General features: G+C 47.8%; 2 protein-coding genes across 2 annotated transcripts; one reads left to right on the plus strand and one right to left on the minus strand.

Moving 5' to 3' along the window:
- The first annotated feature begins 157 nt into the window (after window positions 1-157).
- LOC128810422 (lipase member K-like) lies at window positions 158-5,532 on the plus strand. Its single transcript, XM_053983227.1, has 9 exons — window positions 158-262; window positions 861-978; window positions 1,585-1,783; window positions 2,040-2,149; window positions 2,286-2,422; window positions 2,875-3,012; window positions 3,128-3,199; window positions 4,253-4,321; window positions 5,299-5,532. The coding sequence occupies exons 1-9, from the start codon at window positions 158-160 to the stop codon at window positions 5,530-5,532; spliced, it is 1,182 nt and encodes a 393-aa protein (XP_053839202.1).
- A 6,183-nt stretch (window positions 5,533-11,715) lies between these two features.
- Window positions 11,716-14,889, minus strand: LOC128810732 (lipase member M-like). Its single transcript, XM_053983833.1, has 9 exons — window positions 14,791-14,889; window positions 14,371-14,488; window positions 13,739-13,937; window positions 13,517-13,626; window positions 13,181-13,317; window positions 12,888-13,034; window positions 12,327-12,398; window positions 12,043-12,108; window positions 11,716-11,949 (listed from the first exon to the last, which is right to left on the minus strand). Exons 1-9 carry the CDS (start codon window positions 14,887-14,889, stop codon window positions 11,716-11,718), a joined length of 1,182 nt encoding a protein of 393 aa, XP_053839808.1.
- Between the last annotated feature and the right edge of the window lie 1,434 nt (window positions 14,890-16,323).

Consider the following 16,323-nt stretch of genomic DNA (forward strand, 5'->3'; position numbering starts at 1 on the left):
AGATGTGTTCCCTGTGTGCATTAAGGCTTTTAAGTGGTCACCCAGGCCACCAGACTGAGGCTGAGTCCTACCTGGGGTGTCTCCCTGCCCTCATCTCTCCTTGCCCTGCTTTCCCTGGCACTGACTCTGTGGGTGTGTTGTTCCAGGCACAGCGAGGATGTGGCTGGCTCTAGCTCTGGTGTCCATGTTCCACGGGATGGCATCCGGGGAATGCTTCTTGAATTCCCGATTACCTAAGAATCCAGAGGCAGGGATGAACATTGTAAGTACGATGGCATTGGAGAGGAGGTGGGAAGTGTCCAGGCAACAGCCACCATGAAATAATTACAGTGAAATATCACATTCAGGGATTTCCTCACAGGAGCCTTGAAAATGTTATTATTTATGGGAATTAATCACACAGGACTCCATTTTCTTCATGGTGGAAAAAAAAGGCCATTCTTTATTACATAACTCCTTTTAATACAGTTTTACAGACCTCGTGTGTGACTCCAGTTGGTCAGTAGCTTTCTTGCCAATTACTTTTATTGGTTATTAACAAGTTGTTACCCTGTATTGATTGGTCACTCAAACAGCCCGTGAGTATGTGCAGGAAAAGTTGTTTGTAAGAGCTAGTTTTCATTTTTCTATCTAACAGTGCAAAAACAGTTTATACAGGTGCAAGTTGTTTTTTACCCAGGAATAGATTGTTATGCTAACAAACTGCTCACACCAGGATTGCTTTCACATGGGAACTTGCAAAGTGCTGGCTTTGACAAGGCCAGCCACTGATTCCAGGAGAGCAGGCTTGATTTTATGAAGCCTTTCTCTATGATTTTTCTACCTTACTGCAACAATTATTGGCTTTCTTCTTGTTGCAGAGTGAAATTATCTCGTTCTGGGGGTACCCCAGCGAGGAGTATGATGTGGTGACAGAAGATGGCTACATCCTTCAGCTGAACAGAATTCCCCACGGGAGAGGAAATGCCGGGTGCCAAGGTAAAACTGATGCCGTACAGGACACACACATGCCTTTAACCATTCACTGGGGTACCAGGGCTTGTGCAAGAAGGTTTTCAAGGCTCCTTGTGGCTTGGCATCTGCAGCATCAGTTTTGATGGATCCGAATTTGTCAGGAAGGCCGGTCCCTTGCCAGGGATGTTTCCTCGCCCTTCATGGACCCCTGAGCACTGAATGTTGGCTGCAATCCCTGGTGGCACACCTTGGGTTCTCTCCAGAGCCTGGCTCCCAAAATGTGCCCCTGCAGCCATTTGATGAATCTGCAGATTGGTTTGGTATTCCCTGAGGAGCCTTCAGGGAATCCTCTCGTCCTGTGAGGGGGGGGTAGATCCATGAAAACTGCATTTTTCCTATCACATCCCCAGGCTCCTCCAGGTTTGCCTACAGAGCTCCCTGGGCAACACCCCCAGAGGTTTTGGGGATAAGGTCCAAGATAATGGTGCATTTTTAACTGAAATCTAGAGTAACACCAACACAAACCTCCACAGATTTTGGCTGCCATGGGGATAACAGTTCATAAACAGCCTCAAAAGGTGACAAAGAGCATCAAAAATAAGGAGAGTCATCATGCTGCCTGTCTTGCAGGTGTGAGACCCGTGGCACTTCTGCAGCATGGTCTCCTTGCAGAAGGCAGCAGCTGGCTCACCAACTTGGCCAACAGCAGCCTGGGCTTCATCCTGGCAGATGCTGGCTACGATGTCTGGATAGGAAACAGCAGAGGGAACACCTGGTCCAGGAGACACCAGGTGCTGACTACCACACAGGATGAATTCTGGGCTTTCAGGTAAACGGGTTTGAGGGTCTCAGAAACAGCTGAATTCCATCAGGGTTACACTGCCCTAGCTGGGGGATGAGTGAACCAGGCTGGACTGAAGCTCATCCAACTTATTTGGAGTGGAAACCCCATGTGAAAACTCAGCAGGATGAAGAGGTTTGTGGGCTGGCCCTGCCCTCCCTGCTGGTTTTGTGGTTTGCTGGTGGTGGCTGTGCACGTGCACATGCTGCCGCTCTCAGCAGGACGTCTGCTCTTCCTTCTGCAGCTTCGATGAGATGGCTAAATACGATCTCCCAGCCATGATCAGCTTTATTGAGCAGAAGACAGGACAGAAACAGCTCTATTATATTGGCCATTCCCAAGGCACCACTATAGGTGAGTGTGTCCTGATGACAGCACGAGAAGTCTACACCCCCTCTCAGATTTGTAAAATTTCTCATTGAAATTAAACTATGTGCACGAGTGTCTTGAAAGACTAAACCATTTTTTTCCTACTGTTTTGTCCCCCCAGGTTTTATAGCCTTTTCCACTATGCCCCAGCTGGCTCAGAAAATCAAGGTGTTCTTTGCTCTTTCACCTGTGACCACAGTGATATTTTCTCGGAGCCCGTTTAGAAAACTCTCATTCTTTTCTGACTCTGGGCTTAAGGTTGGTCTGCACTATGTTCTGCACAGCGAAAATGTCTTTCATAGGGATTGTGAAATTATCTATGGAGTGTTTCAAGTCATTTACAGAGAGGGGAGCTCTGTGCTCTGTCTGTTTTCATAATGAAGGAAAAGCACATCTCACTACAGAACCTTTCAGTCCTGTCCTGAATTCACTCCCCAGAATGTTCTGGCAGAATTAGATCCAAAATGTTGGTGAATAAAACTGATGCAGAGGCTGTGAATTGAGCCCTACCATTTAACACAAGATCATTAATGAATGTAAGAGATCATCCCCATAAGAAACAAGGAGCAGAAGCATTTAATGGGGTGCAAGGGAGGCCTCACTATGGGCAACTTTAACATGGGGATAAAATAGAAGATGTAAAGTGGTGGTGCTTTGGGGAAAAGCATGACCAGACTTCCTATTTGATGAGCACATTTGGGATTTTACAGGAGCTGTTTGGCACCAGGGAGTTCCTACCACACACTGCCCTGGGGGAGCTGGTCCTCTCCAGGTTCTGTGTCTGCTCCAAGGTCTGCAAGCACATCTTGGCTACAATTTTCGGGTTTAACTGGAAGAACACAAACATGGTACGTGGGAATGAATCTGCAGAGGGTCCTTCTGAAGGCCAAAGCCTTGGCAATGCCCTGTTTTGCAGAGCCAAGTGAATTCTGTGAAATGTGAAATGTGCTCGTGTCCTTGCAGAGCCGATTCGACGTGTACATGGGACACACCCCAGCGGGCTCCTCAGTCCAGAACATCATCCACTGGCTGCAGGTAAACCTTCCCAGCTTCCCTCCTGTGCCCAGCAGAGTGTCCCTGCTCCCTTGTGGGCAGCCTGCTGCGCTGCTTGCTGCGACACACACCTTTGCCAGATCTCTGTTGGTTTTGTTTTCACCCCTCCGTAAAACGCTCGGCAGATTTTGGAGCTGAGCAGCCCCAAAGGAGTGGCTCTGTCAGGAGGAGCCTGTGGAGCTGAGGACCCTGCATCCACAACAGGCACATTCCAGGGCTCTTATTTCAAACCAGCTCCACTCTTGCCCTGCAGCCCGAGTGCCATAGTGCCATTAGTGGTCAGACCGTGGCAGAGGTTCATCTGGACAGCAGCCAATTAGGCTTATTACCAATAAAGCTGATTATTTCTCCTTCTTCCCCTTGTGGGCATGAGAACACCACCAGAGAACACCACCTTTGACACTGTAGTTGTGCTCTGCTGCATTCCTTTTCTCTTCCCCAAGCTAAAAATTTGCACATTTGTCTGTAGATTGCAGACTCAGCCTGTGTGCCTTCTCTGAGGTGTGTGCCACAGGCTGTACTCAGGGCACAGCTTCTTCCCTGTGTGGAATTCCTGCTCAGGGACCCCAGAAGAACTTTGTGGGGTTTGTAGCAAGAACACACACTCCATTTTCTGAAGTGCTGCTGCCCAGTGAAGGGATCAAGCCACCTTGACCTTGTATTGCTGATAGTCCTGTTACAGTTAGACAAGAGATGTTCAGAGGCTCCTTTCATCTTTGGTTGTGCCATTTCAGGCCAACTCTCCAGCCCACAAGGAATATTTAGAGTTCTAAACCCATTTTCCAGACCATTTAAATTTCTTCTCATCCTAGTGTTATCCACAAACATTAGAAACATAACCCATTTGCCCATTTGTCCAAAATCACGACAAGAATTACTTGTGCTGGGTCTAGGGCCAGACCTGTGAGACACACTTGAAAAATCCTGCCTGTTCAGTGATGAAAACTAACTTTTGAGGGTTGACTTTGAGGGCTGACTGCATCCCCACAGAACTGTGATTTCACTCAGACCACTGCATGTCTGAATTTGCTGCAGGGAGTCCACGGTGGGGCACTGAGAGCTTTTGACGGGGGGCACGTGTACAACAGCCTTCACTACAGACAGGTGAGGTGCTTGCAATGGCCTTCCCTTTCCCTGTTCTCTTCCCATGCATGCCTGCCGTGTCTCCCCTTAATGCATTCCTCCCTTCACAAACTGGAAGTCAAGATCCCTGCTTGGAACAACAGCACTTTCCATTCTCAACTCTATTTTGCAAATACCTTGTAAATGGAATAAAACACTTTAAATTAGAGGCTCTCCATTTTCCATAGGATAAGGGAAAATGGTCTCAAGTTACATCAGGCTGAATATTAGGAAAAATTTCTTCTCTGAAATAGTGGTTAAGCCCTGGAACAAAAAAAAAAAAAAAAAAAAAAAAAAAAAAAAAAAGCTTCTTTCTTCCTTAAACAGAAAAAGAATCATTCAGAAAGCAGTGTGCTTCTCAACTGGATTAATTACACTGCAGGTAATGAGAGTTGTTGTTGACAAATCACCTCATGGCAAGTCCTCAGGGTGTGGAGCTGAAACAAACCCTCCAAAAAGGTTTTAATTTCAAAAACTTGCTCCCAAACACCTCCCTGCTGTCACTGAAGGAAGTGCTGGTGAAGTGTCACCACAAGGCCCAGCAGGGCTGCCTGGGAGGGACCTGTGGAGGTCAGGATGATCCAACAGCACTAAATCAGGGCAGCCAAAGTTCTGCCTCCTTATCCAAACCATCTGTAGAATCAGAACTAGAATTTCTAGCTGGGCATAATGAATCCTCTAATCAATTTTAAATAAATTAACTCACTAAATTGTAGCACGTAAGGCTGTGCTGCATCTCTACTGAAGTTCCTCTCCTTTCTAGAAGAAGGGAGTTCCAGTTTTCATTTCCCCCCATTCCCAAAGAGTAGCAACAGTGCACAATTTGTTGCAGTCCAGCAACATCTGCACTTTGTGAAGCCCCTCTTCCCTTTCCACTTTGTGAAGCCCCTTTTCCATCTCCTCCTTGTGAAGCCCCATTTCCATCTCTAATTTGTGATGCCCCATTTCCCTCTCCTCAGGCTGGGGCTCCGTTCTACGACGTGCAGCACATGGAGGTGCCCACGGCCATCTGGAATGCGGGGCAGGACTGCCTGGCCGACCCCCGGGACACCGCCCTCCTCCTCCCCCAGGTCAAGAACCTGGTCCACCACAAGCTGATCCCCCACTGGAACCACATGGATTTCGTGCTGGGCCTCGATGCCACCGAGGTTTTGTACCGGGAAATCCTTGACATCATGAAGAAGCATCCTTAGAGATGCTGGTTGTACTTGATACAATTTTTTTTCTTAGTGCTAGAGGATTTTCTTAGTCGCTAGATGATTTTGAAATTTCTCTCTATTTGGACCACCTGAATGTAGTTGATTAAAATGTTCTGCTTTTAACTGGAGCAATGACAGGGTGGTGAGAGGAGCCTTCATGCTATTCCTGGCTGGCTCTGCATTGCCTTTCTTTTTTCACTTGCTTTCCTTCTTTTTCCTTATTTTTATTTTTTTTGTTTTGTTTTGGGTTTTTTTCTGATGGGTTTTTTTGTTGTTGTTTTTTGCGGTTCTTTTGGTTTTAGGGTGGTTTTTTTGCTTGTTTGTTTTGTTTTGGGTTTTTTTGGGGTTTTTTTTGGGTTTTTTGTTTTTTTTTTTTGTTCTTTCATCAGTGACACAAAGCTCATTGTTGCTGTCTCAGGTCTGGCACATTACACTTAAAACCATCAAGGTGGATCAGAAAGAGATCCAACAGATCTGTGGTGAAAACCAGCAAAATTAGGATCCCAGAATGTTTTGGGTGGGAAGGGACCCAATCCACCTTCCACTGTCCCAGGCTGCTCCAAGCCCCAATGTCCAGCCTGGCCTTGGGCACTGCCAGGGATCCAGGGGCAGCCCCAGCTGCTCTGGGCACCCTGTGCCAGGGCCTGCCCACCCTCCCAGGGAACAATTCCTTCTCAATATCCCATCCATCCCTGCCCTCTGGCAGTGGGAATCCATTCCCTCTCTCCTGTCCCTCCATCCCTTGTAAATAGTTTCTTTCCATCTTTCTCCCTTCAGGTACTGGAAGGACATCTCCGTATAGAAAAAGCAGTACTAGTGGTTTTGAATTCAATAAAAATTGTAATAAATCACACTTTTAATGTGGCTGGGTTTGGGCATTTTTTTTTTCTTTCAGTGATTGGGAGGTGAGAAATTAATAAATCCTGAAGAGAAATTACCAGTCAGACAGCCCAGTGTGTGATTCTGATGCAGAATGTATAAAATCCAAATAAAAAGGGGCTTAGGGCATTGAGAAAGTGCTTATCTTAAGGTTCATCTGGGAGGTTTTGGTAATAAGACTGAGTGGTGATCTCAGAGTTGCAGTGATATGTTGATGATTATTTTCTCTAGCATGAAGGAAGTGCAGTTATTTTACAGCAATAAAAATTTGGCTGCTTCTATCAGCCAAAATCCTGAGACCCATCAGAAAACTTCGATAAATGTGTCAATGGTGCAAGCACCAGAAGAATCAGCTTCTTTCAGGAAGGGAGAATCCAGCTGTGAGGCAATATTTTGTGGAGAAATTACTCAAAATCATGCACTGGAGGATGATCAGATGTTCAGTCTGTCCTGCTTCCTTTAAAATTCCCTGGAAGACCTGAAAAGCAGAGTAGATCAGACAGAGGCTTGGGGTGGCCAGGAAATAAATCTGGGGGAGAGCAGCCATTCCAAGTGTTGCTTTGAGTTATATATTATGTTATGTTGTTATGTTATGTTATGTCATATTATATTTTAATAATATATATTATTATTATATGATATATATATTTATATATATCATACATTATATAATATATAATATTATATGGTATTATATACTATATATTATATTATTATATTATAATATAATATATAGCAATTTATAGTACATATTATTATATTATCTATTATAATATAATATAGTGTGTATATATAATATATAAAACTTCTAATATAATTAATATGTATTAATATACATAATATATATTAATATAATAGAGATTACTACAATATAAGATATTATAATATTCTAGATATAGCATGTTATATATTATATACATTATATAAATATATATTACATTCTAATATTGTAGTATATATTATATAAATATATATTACATTCTAATATTGTAGTATATATCACAAAATATATAATATATTGTATATTATATAATCGTTTAGATTAGATTAGATTAGATTAGATTAGATTAGATTATAAATATATTAGATTAGATTATTTATATTGTTGGTGTGTTACTATATAACAGAATTCCTGGCTATAATTTGCTTGGCAGAAGTGAAGGACTGAGATTCCTCCTGGCTGCTGGGTGTCCCTGTGCTGGCCTTGCTGAGCACTGCAGTGGCCTCTGGGGAGAGCCTTCCCAGGGGGACGCTGAGCCACGATGTGTTTGTTCCCCTGCTGCTTCCCTCAGCGTCCTGTCCTAAGCCTTTCTCCTCTGGAGGGCAATGCCAGCAAACAAAATGAAAATTTAATGGCATTTAGTTATGAAAAGAAGCTTGCATCTGTTACAGTTTCCTGGAGTATCACAAAGCCGCATTGGTTGCAGTAAATAATTCATGATTTAGATTTTTTTTCACCCCTTTTTTTTTTCCTAAGTATGAGTTTCCACCTCATTCCAAGAAGCTTTCTGTAAAATTGTCTTTTTAGTTAATGCTCTTCACCTAATCTATTTATTCAGTTTGTTCAAGACCATCCATTTCCAGTAAATACTCTTCTCTCTACTAAGAAAATTGCTTGTAAATTTTATTGCGTGATCAGATTATTGGATTTGGATATTGTTTGTTTTCCTGTCTTTAAGAGATTCTCTAAGCATCTTTCTGTAGTACAAATTCTTGGTTAAGTTATTCCTATTTAAACCCCCCTTTTTTTTTTTTTTTTTTTTTTAAGTCTCTTGCCAGTTCTGCAGAAACAATTTGCCCAAAGCCAAAAAAAACCCCAAATTTAAAAATGCAGCTTCACTTGGTATTTTGCCATGGGGACAAAAGGGCTTTTCCTCGATTGCTTTGTCTTTTCTTCCTGTGCCTAAATATTTTCTTTCCCTTTCAAAACCCTGAAACAAAGCTGTGACCCAAATCCTGGCTGAAATGAAAATAAATCAGCTGCCAGCAGCAGGAGACATTTGCACATGGCAGGACCCAGAAGGTGTAGAAACAAATGAGTGAAGAACCCCCAAATCATCCCCTGGGGTCAAGAGGGTACAGAGGGTGACACAGCATCCCTGTCCCTGCTCCCAGTGGGCACCCAAGCAGCTGGGAAACACCAAAAATCTCAAATTCCCGGTCAGGGTTTTCCTGTGTGCTGCTTTCCACCAGTGCCTGGCACCCTGATGGTCCCATCCCAGCTGGAGGGGGCCCTGACCTCTCCCCACCACTGCTCCTGTGACAGGTCCTGTGCCACTGCCACCACGGGCTGCCACCCTGCTCCTGCCCAGCTGCCCAGTCTGGCCAGCTGTCCCTTGCTGGGAGCACTGGGAAGGCGCCTCAGGGGACATTGGCACTGCCCTGAGGCCATCAGCACCCTGCACAGGGAAAGGACATTCCATGTCCCCTGCCATTCCATGTCCCCTGTCATTCTATTGTCCCCCTGCCATTCCATGTCCCCTGTCATTCTATTGTCCCCCTGCCATTCCATGTCCCCTGCCATTCCATGTCTTCTGTCATTCCCTGCTGTCCTGGTGGGAAAGGGTGACTGGGGCTGTGCCATGCCAGACTCCCCAGCCTGCTGAGTCACCACGTTTGTCCTTTGGCTGGCAGGTGAACACGTCCCCAAATAAAAGGCTAAATAAATAAACAAACAAACAGCCTTTTGTCACCATGCTCCTGGCCTCCTGGGACAGCCAGCCAGGTTTGATGTGGCACCAGTGACAGCCAGACCTGCTGGCCCTTGGCTGCTGAGCTTCTCTGATTCGGTGAGCATGTTGATTCTTTTGTGAAAGGGTTGGGAAGCAATATACAATAGTGGCCAGGACTCCAGGTCCTCACAGTTTTGTGGGTGGAATAACAGGAGCCTGGCTTTCTTTCACTTGGGAAAGGTTCTTGAAGGTGTTGTTTGAAGGTGCAGCCTTAAACACAGATGTGACCCACCCTCACCAGCCTCAGCATTGTGTTACAAATCACTGGCAACAGCCTCCAACCCCGTGTGCCAACTCCTGTCAACCTGTTATTAGGCAATCTATTGACAGATTGATTTCAATCCTTTGCCTTTCCCTCTCCAGATGCAGGTCAGGGGTTGGAATATCTTTGCAGAGCCCTAGGTGGGCTCAGCGTTGTGCAGAAACCCCAGTGTGGCTGGTGCTGCTGTTGGTGCTGGTGGCACCACCAGATGCCTTCCTTACGAGGATCGATGCCCTGAACCCAGCTTTGCAGCCCCACAAGCTGCTCAGCTGACGTCAGTTTGGGTTAGAGAGCAATACTTTATCCTTTAAACATATTTATCTCTCTGTTAAAAGGCGGAGGATGCAGAGGTTGCAAATTAATCCCACTGAGGTTTAAGCCGCCCAGACCGTCAACATTTTTATTTTCTTTGGATTGGAGGTCCTAAAACCTTCTGCTGTGGGTGTCTTCTGCCACGTGCAGGGACTTGCAGGCAGAATCCTGCACAACTCCACAAACAGCTGCTGGCCAGCACATGTAACACAGTGGTGGGTCAGTCATAAAGAATATGCAATAAACAGAGTAAGTGAATCCCATGTAATAAATAGATGGGGCTGCTAGGCTGAGCACGACCACACCTGTTGAGTGGCTCTGCTGGCTGGGCACTCATCAGGGAGGTGAGGAGATGCTGGTGTCTGTTCCTTGGAAAACCTTGGGGGTTTGAGTCGCTGTTTTTCATCATCCACTTGGTCAGGTTTTCACACTGAGGTTTTTCTCCAGCACCCTGGAGCTGCTGACAAGGCAGAAATATCTCAGTCCTGGTCACTGGGCCACACCAAGGATGCCCTGTAGATGCAGATGATCTTTTTGGTGCCAGCCTCTGGCAATACTCTGCCATTCCCATCCCTGGCAAGGCAAAAAGCACCTGCAGAGGACTCATCCATCCTGGTGCTGGGCTGCTCTGCTCCTACAAGCTGGCAGATACATGGCTTTGGTGATTGCAGGGGTTTTCTCTGAGTAGTCCTGCTGATAAGGTGGAACCCAGAAAGTGAGATGCTCAGCCTTGCCAGATGTCCCCAGAACCTGAAACTAAGTCATGGAGCTACCAGTTCCTGCCCTGTTTAATGCAGCACAAGTGTAGGGGGAAAAAATATTGTAGCTTTGATTCCAGAGACTCAGTAATGAGTTAACCTCTCCAGGGTAAACAGAGTGGCTGAAATTTACTCCTCTGGTCATTACTTTATTTTTCATTTCAACAGTAAGGAGCCAAACAGGATGATCAAGAAAAGGTTGGCAATAAACCATGTGGTTGGAGAGGGATAGCTAGGTGGATTTGTGAGGTGAGAAACGGCTCAGCCTCTCCTTGCACATTTCATCACCAGCAAATCACCAGGTTTGAACTTCACTCTGCACAGTGAGGAGGATCTGGTGAGGAGAATCTCCTGCTTCCCTGCCCTTTGCCAGCTGTGCCCAGCTCAGAGCCCCCAGGGCCAAATGTGGCCTCTCTCCACCAGTGGCTGTCACAAGGTCACTGTCCTCCCCTCCTGTGCCTAAAACCACAAACCACAGCACGTGCTCAATTCCTGGAGTAAAATTTCACTCTTGGATTGCTCTGAGCCTGCAAAAGCTGAAAAAAAACCCCAACACAGCAGACCTCCTGCAAGCCCAGAAGCCCAGCAAGCCAAGGGCTGGAGCTTGGCTGTGATGCAAGACTTTATTGCAATCTCTACAGACACAGAGGGCGGGCAGAAATCACAGCATTGCATTTAAAAGCCTTAAATCAGTGTGGAACACGGGGACAGGGGACATTTTTAAGCAGGGCATCCCTCACACAAAACGCCATGGCCCAAGGCACACGGGAACAGGCAGCTCCTCCATGCTGGGGCAGCATGTGGATGGATGGATGGATGGATGGATGGATGAATGGATGGATGGATGGATGGATGGATGGATGGATGGATGGATGGATGGATGGATTCATGGATTCATGGATTCATGGATTCATGGATTCATGGATTCATGGATGGATTCATGGATTCATGGATTCCTGGATTCATGGATTCATGGATGAATTCATGGATGGGTTCATGGATAGATTCATGCATGGGTTCATTGATGGATGGATGGATTCATGGATTCATGGATCCATGGATGGGTTCATGGATGGATTCGTGGATGGGTTCATTGATAGATTCATGGATGGGTTAATGGATGGATTCATGGATGGATTCATGGATGCATCCATGGATGGATGGATGGATGGATTGATGGATGAATTCATGGATGGATTAATGGATGGATTAATGGATGGATCCATGGATAGATTCATGGATTCTCCTCCATCATGGCCACCATCCGCCTGTACATGCGCTGCGGGGCATTCAGGCCCCAGTGGTGGTCGAAGTGGTTCCAGTCAGGGAAGTACTCATAGTGCACGACATTGGTGAGGCGGGTCAGCAAGAGCTGGATCTCCTTAGGGGGGGTGATCCAGTCCTGCCCACCGCTCCACACGGCCACCGGCACGCTCATGTCTTCGATCTGGTAAAATGGTGGCCTCAGCTGGGAAAGGGGAAAGCACTCCTGTTACCTGGGGGCTCTGATGGGTGGGGTGTGCTCCCCCATCCCAAACCCAGCCCGCCCCGTCCCCTTCACCTGGTTATACTTCTCCATGTTTCTCAGCCCATAGTTAAACTGCTTGAACTCAGCACTTTTTGCAGTCTGGAAGGCAGAGGCAAAGGGTTAATCCCGGTAAAATTCTGGATCAGCCCCTCTGGACAGCTGTGGCTTTTGAGACATCTTGGTGCAGCAGCTTAAAAATCCCTTTTATCTCTTGGCTTTGATTCTACCTCCTTTACCTGTTTCCAGCAGCAGTTGAAAATACCACGTTCATAGATTAAAAAAAAAAGATAAAATAGTTATAAAATCAGAATCTCTACCTGTCCCCAGTGCAGAAGATTTTTTACTGATGTATAGTCTGGAAAATGAGATATGTACACATCCACTCGGCTCTACAGGAAAAAGAAAGTATTTTCTAAGTGAGTTGAGAAGGATGAAAATCCATCTAGGCAAAAAACCTCAAACACTCTGTCTTATAACTGCAATATTAATGTTATACATTCTTTATTCTTTAGCAGCTTTATTCTGCTTAGAGCTAGAAGCAGCTTTCAAAGGTAAGCCACTTAATCAATGGAAATACACTTAAAACAGAAATACAACTGGCCCAGTCATTCTTTGGTTATTTTCTTCTGTAAACTTGTTGCATGTCAGCCAAAAATGAGGTAGGCATTTCCTCTCCCTAAGAGATGAGACCACAAGTGACTCTCTCTTACCGAAGACTCCATTAGGTTTAACACCTGCACACTGCTGCAGGAAATCTCCAAATAACCACTGCCTTTCACACCTTATTTTAGGGGTTTATACTCATTGTCATGTCTCCTTAACTATCTCCAGGTGTCTAGGAAAACCAGGCTGTGACCTGGAGAGTCTGGTGCACCCACCATGTTCAAGTTCTCCCAGTCGTGCCCTCCAATGATGAAGATAGTGCTGGCACACTTTTCAGCTTCCAGCGATCCGCTGCACCTCGCAACCAGGTGTGATTTCTCCTTCCTCGGCATCAGAACCAGCTCTCTGGTTCCAAACATCTTCTGCAGGAGCACAAGGAAATGTTAGGAATGATGCTAGCAGCTCCAACACTCAGGTGCAGAAGCAGTGCACAGTGGCAATGCAGGGGGGAGGAGCTGCCAGAAGTCCCTGGATTTCGGCAGTAACAACCCACAAACACCTCCTGTACCTTGAGCAGCAGGTCTGATAGAAAGAACATCTTTAACACAGGGCCCCGGACATGGCGGAAGGTGTACACAGGAGCCAGGGCAAAGAAGAGTTTGATTTTCTGGGCCAGATGTGGCAAGCTGGAAAACGCTATGAAACCTGAAAAGCAGCATGAGAGCACAGCAGGAACCCCAGCTCACACCAGGCCCTGTGTTTGAGGTGCAGGGTTTGAGCAAAAAATGCTCCTGGATGCCAGCACAGCCCAGCATGGATGTGGCAAATCCCTCCCATGCAGAAGGCTGGGAAGGCAGGAGGGGACAGCAGTGTCCAGTTTGGGATGGACATTAATGTCACTCACCCAGGGAGCTGCCCTGAGCGTGGCCAACGTAGAACAGCTGTTCCTGCTCCGTTTGCATCAGGATGTAGCCCACCATGGCTGGGAGGTCATACATGGCCATCTCGTGGAAGCTGCGCGGCAAAGGGAGAGCCTGGAGGAGATTCCCACCTCCCAGCCTCCCAGGGACACCAGGTCAGTGCTGACAGCCCTGCAGCCCAGCCCTGTCCTTGGTGGACCCCTGACCTGAAGTCCCAGAACTGCTCGGAGGCCACGGACAGGCTGCGGTGCCGGCGGGACCAGCTGTTGCCGCGGTTGTTCCCTATCCAAACGTCGTATCCCGCATCCGCCAGGATGAAGGCCAGGCTGCTGTCAGGGAAATTGTCCACCCAGTCACCACCATCCAGACAAAACCCATGCACTATCAGCACGGGGGTCCTGGGTCCTGAAAGAGGAGATATGAGGTAGCTGACAGAAGGAGACACCTTTCCCATATGGAAATAAAACACCACTGTACATCTTGACACTGTTTTCTGCAGGCTGCACATTTAAAGTTCCCTTCTCCCCTTATTTCCCTGGTCGTGCTGGTGCTTTTTTGTGTTTGGGGGGCTTTTGCCACCCCAGGCCCTGAGCCTGGACCTTGGAGGAGGGGTTTGCTGCAGGGAAAGAGCCACTGGGGCTTTGCTGGGTCACCGCCTCATCTCGGGTGCAGCAAAACACAATGCGGAGCTCCAGAAGGCAGCCAGGAAGAAACTCCTCATCCCTCTTCCAGCTGCCCAAACCATGCCTGAAGGCACAGGCATTCCCACTGTTTCCTCTTGCATCTAGGCAGGGGCCAGGGTCACAGCTGGTGCCCCCCTGGGTGAGGCTGAGCCCACCTGAGAGCCCAGCACCCCCCTTGCCGTGGGGAATCCTGTTGAGGCTCAGAAAGTAGCCGTCCTCCGTCATCACTTCGTGCTCCTCGCTGGGATAGCCATGGAAACGGATCTTCTGGCTCTGCAGGGAAATGGCATGAGGGCAGAGGGCGACCCAGCACACTGTGCCTGCCTCAGCTTCACCCAGGGGGTGTTCCCCAGCGTCACCTCCACCCGAAGGAATCAGAGGGAGGGCAGGGAGAGGTCAAGCTCAAGCTGAGGGCATGAAGTGTGTGCCAGCAATGCAAATATGAGAGATTTTTAATGCCCTGAGCCCCACAAAGAGGCCAGGTGCAGATGCAGGGAAGGGGTGAGCCCAGCTCATCCCTCAGGAAGGACTTCGGGCATACTCATGGGGAAGTGAGGTGCTCCCCCAGCACTTACGATGTTCATGAATATCTCAGGGTTGTAGAACACTTTAGCACCTGGGATGGCATCTTCCAGCCCCTGGGCCAGGCACAGGGCCACCAGCAGCAGCCACATCTCACTTGTCTGCAGCACCTGGGGGATAGCGGGGCTGGATGAGCAGGGCTGGGTGCTCCAGGGATACGAGGAACACTGTGCAGCCCCAGCAGCTTGGCAGCACAGCCAAAGCCTGATGCTGCCACGGGGAGCAGGTGTCTACAGCCCCTTGTGCAGTTTGGAACCCACCCCAAGCCTCTCTTGGTGGCCGTTCTCATCTAGTCCAGCTGTAAGTGCAGTATGGGACAAGTAGCCTCCTGCCACTCCCTGCATCAGGAAAAGCATCAGGGTGCCTTCAGGGAAATCCTTAAGCTTTCAGAAAAAGCGTTTCAGGGGAAGAATGCTCCCCCAAACAGGAGGGGTCATGCCAGAGCTCCATCCTGCAGGAGCTTCCCTGCTCCATCCCTGCCTTGGATGCTTCACAGCTCCTGGATTGCCCTGCCACCCACAGCACCCAGCCCAAGGCATTCCAGACTCAAGGGCGCATCCAGCAAAGGCCAATTCCCCGATGATTCTGTTGCAGGAGCTAAATATGGCTCTCTGCCTCCCAGAGTGTGTTTTCCTAGTAGCCTTATTGCATGGAAAGCTTTCCTGGGCTGCTCAGGAAAACTGCAACACCCACCTGCTTCAGTGCACAGTGTGGGCACAACAAAAACTCCCTCTCACACCAGAAAACAAAGTGCCTACTCTGTGCCCTGCTCTGAGCTCAAGGCCACCACCAGCACCTCAGTGCCTCCATCCCCACATGCAGGTGAGAAGGGATGTGCTGGGATTAGACTGCTGTGATGGCTGAGGGAAGGAGAGGTTGGATTGCTCTTTGATCCCCTAGGCAAACCACATCACTAAACCTGATATCCCTTTTCCTGCTGCCCAATGCCACAGCTGCAGGCTGGACTCAGTGCAAATCACCTCTTTTAAGTGCTTTTGGTCCTGTAGCTCCTCAACCTGCATGTGTCATGAAGAGGGAAAGGACAGCAGGAAGGCAGGAGCTGCAGTGGCTGGCTCCTCACCAGGCTTAGTTGCCCACAGACACAGGCAAGGCATTGCAGGCCATGCCTGGGGACATCAGAGACTGACCAATTGCTGAAATAGCCACTTCAGTGAGCACTGTGGCTTACAAGGGATGGACAAGCCAGGCCTGCTCAGGAATCAGGAGATGCCAGATAGAACAATGTGATCCTCAGTGCTGTTTTCTTGTTGCTAAACCCACAGGAGTTTCACACCAATTGCATCCTCTGGTTGAGCCTGTCACTTAGGAAAGAGCTTCTTTCCCTTGGGGCTGTCCAGAGAGGTGTCAAATCCCTGCCAAATTCTGCCCCCATGGTCCATCTCCCTTAGGTCTGCACCCAGCCCTGCACTTCACCACGTGCAAGGGGACCTTCCCCTGCTCCACGGCCAGCAGCAACCCACACACAGGCCTGTGATGAGAGTTTCCTTCTCTCAACAGCCCTCTCC

This window comes from Vidua macroura, chromosome 8 (assembly GCF_024509145.1).
Source record: "Vidua macroura isolate BioBank_ID:100142 chromosome 8, ASM2450914v1, whole genome shotgun sequence".
NCBI classification, from domain to species: domain Eukaryota; kingdom Metazoa; phylum Chordata; class Aves; order Passeriformes; family Viduidae; genus Vidua; species Vidua macroura.

Bases quoted from the DNA above. Each gene is read 5' to 3' on its own strand.
- LOC128810422 (XM_053983227.1), top strand. From the start codon at position 158: ATGTGGCTGGCTCTAGCTCTGGTGTCCATGTTCCACGGGATGGCATCC. The intron at 263-860 runs GTAAGTACGATG...TTCTTGTTGCAG, and splicing joins CAGAGGCAGGGATGAACATT to AGTGAAATTATCTCGTTCTG. The intron at 3,013-3,127 runs GTACGTGGGAAT...GTGTCCTTGCAG, and splicing joins ACTGGAAGAACACAAACATG to AGCCGATTCGACGTGTACAT.
- LOC128810732 (XM_053983833.1), bottom strand. From the start codon at position 14,889: ATGTGGCTGCTGCTGGTGGCCCTGTGCCTGGCCCAGGGGCTGGAAGAT. The intron at 14,489-14,790 runs GTAAGTGCTGGG...ATTTCCCTGCAG, and splicing joins CTGAGATATTCATGAACATC to AGCCAGAAGATCCGTTTCCA. The intron at 11,950-12,042 runs GTGAAGGGGACG...CCCCTTTCCCAG, and splicing joins ACATGGAGAAGTATAACCAG to CTGAGGCCACCATTTTACCA.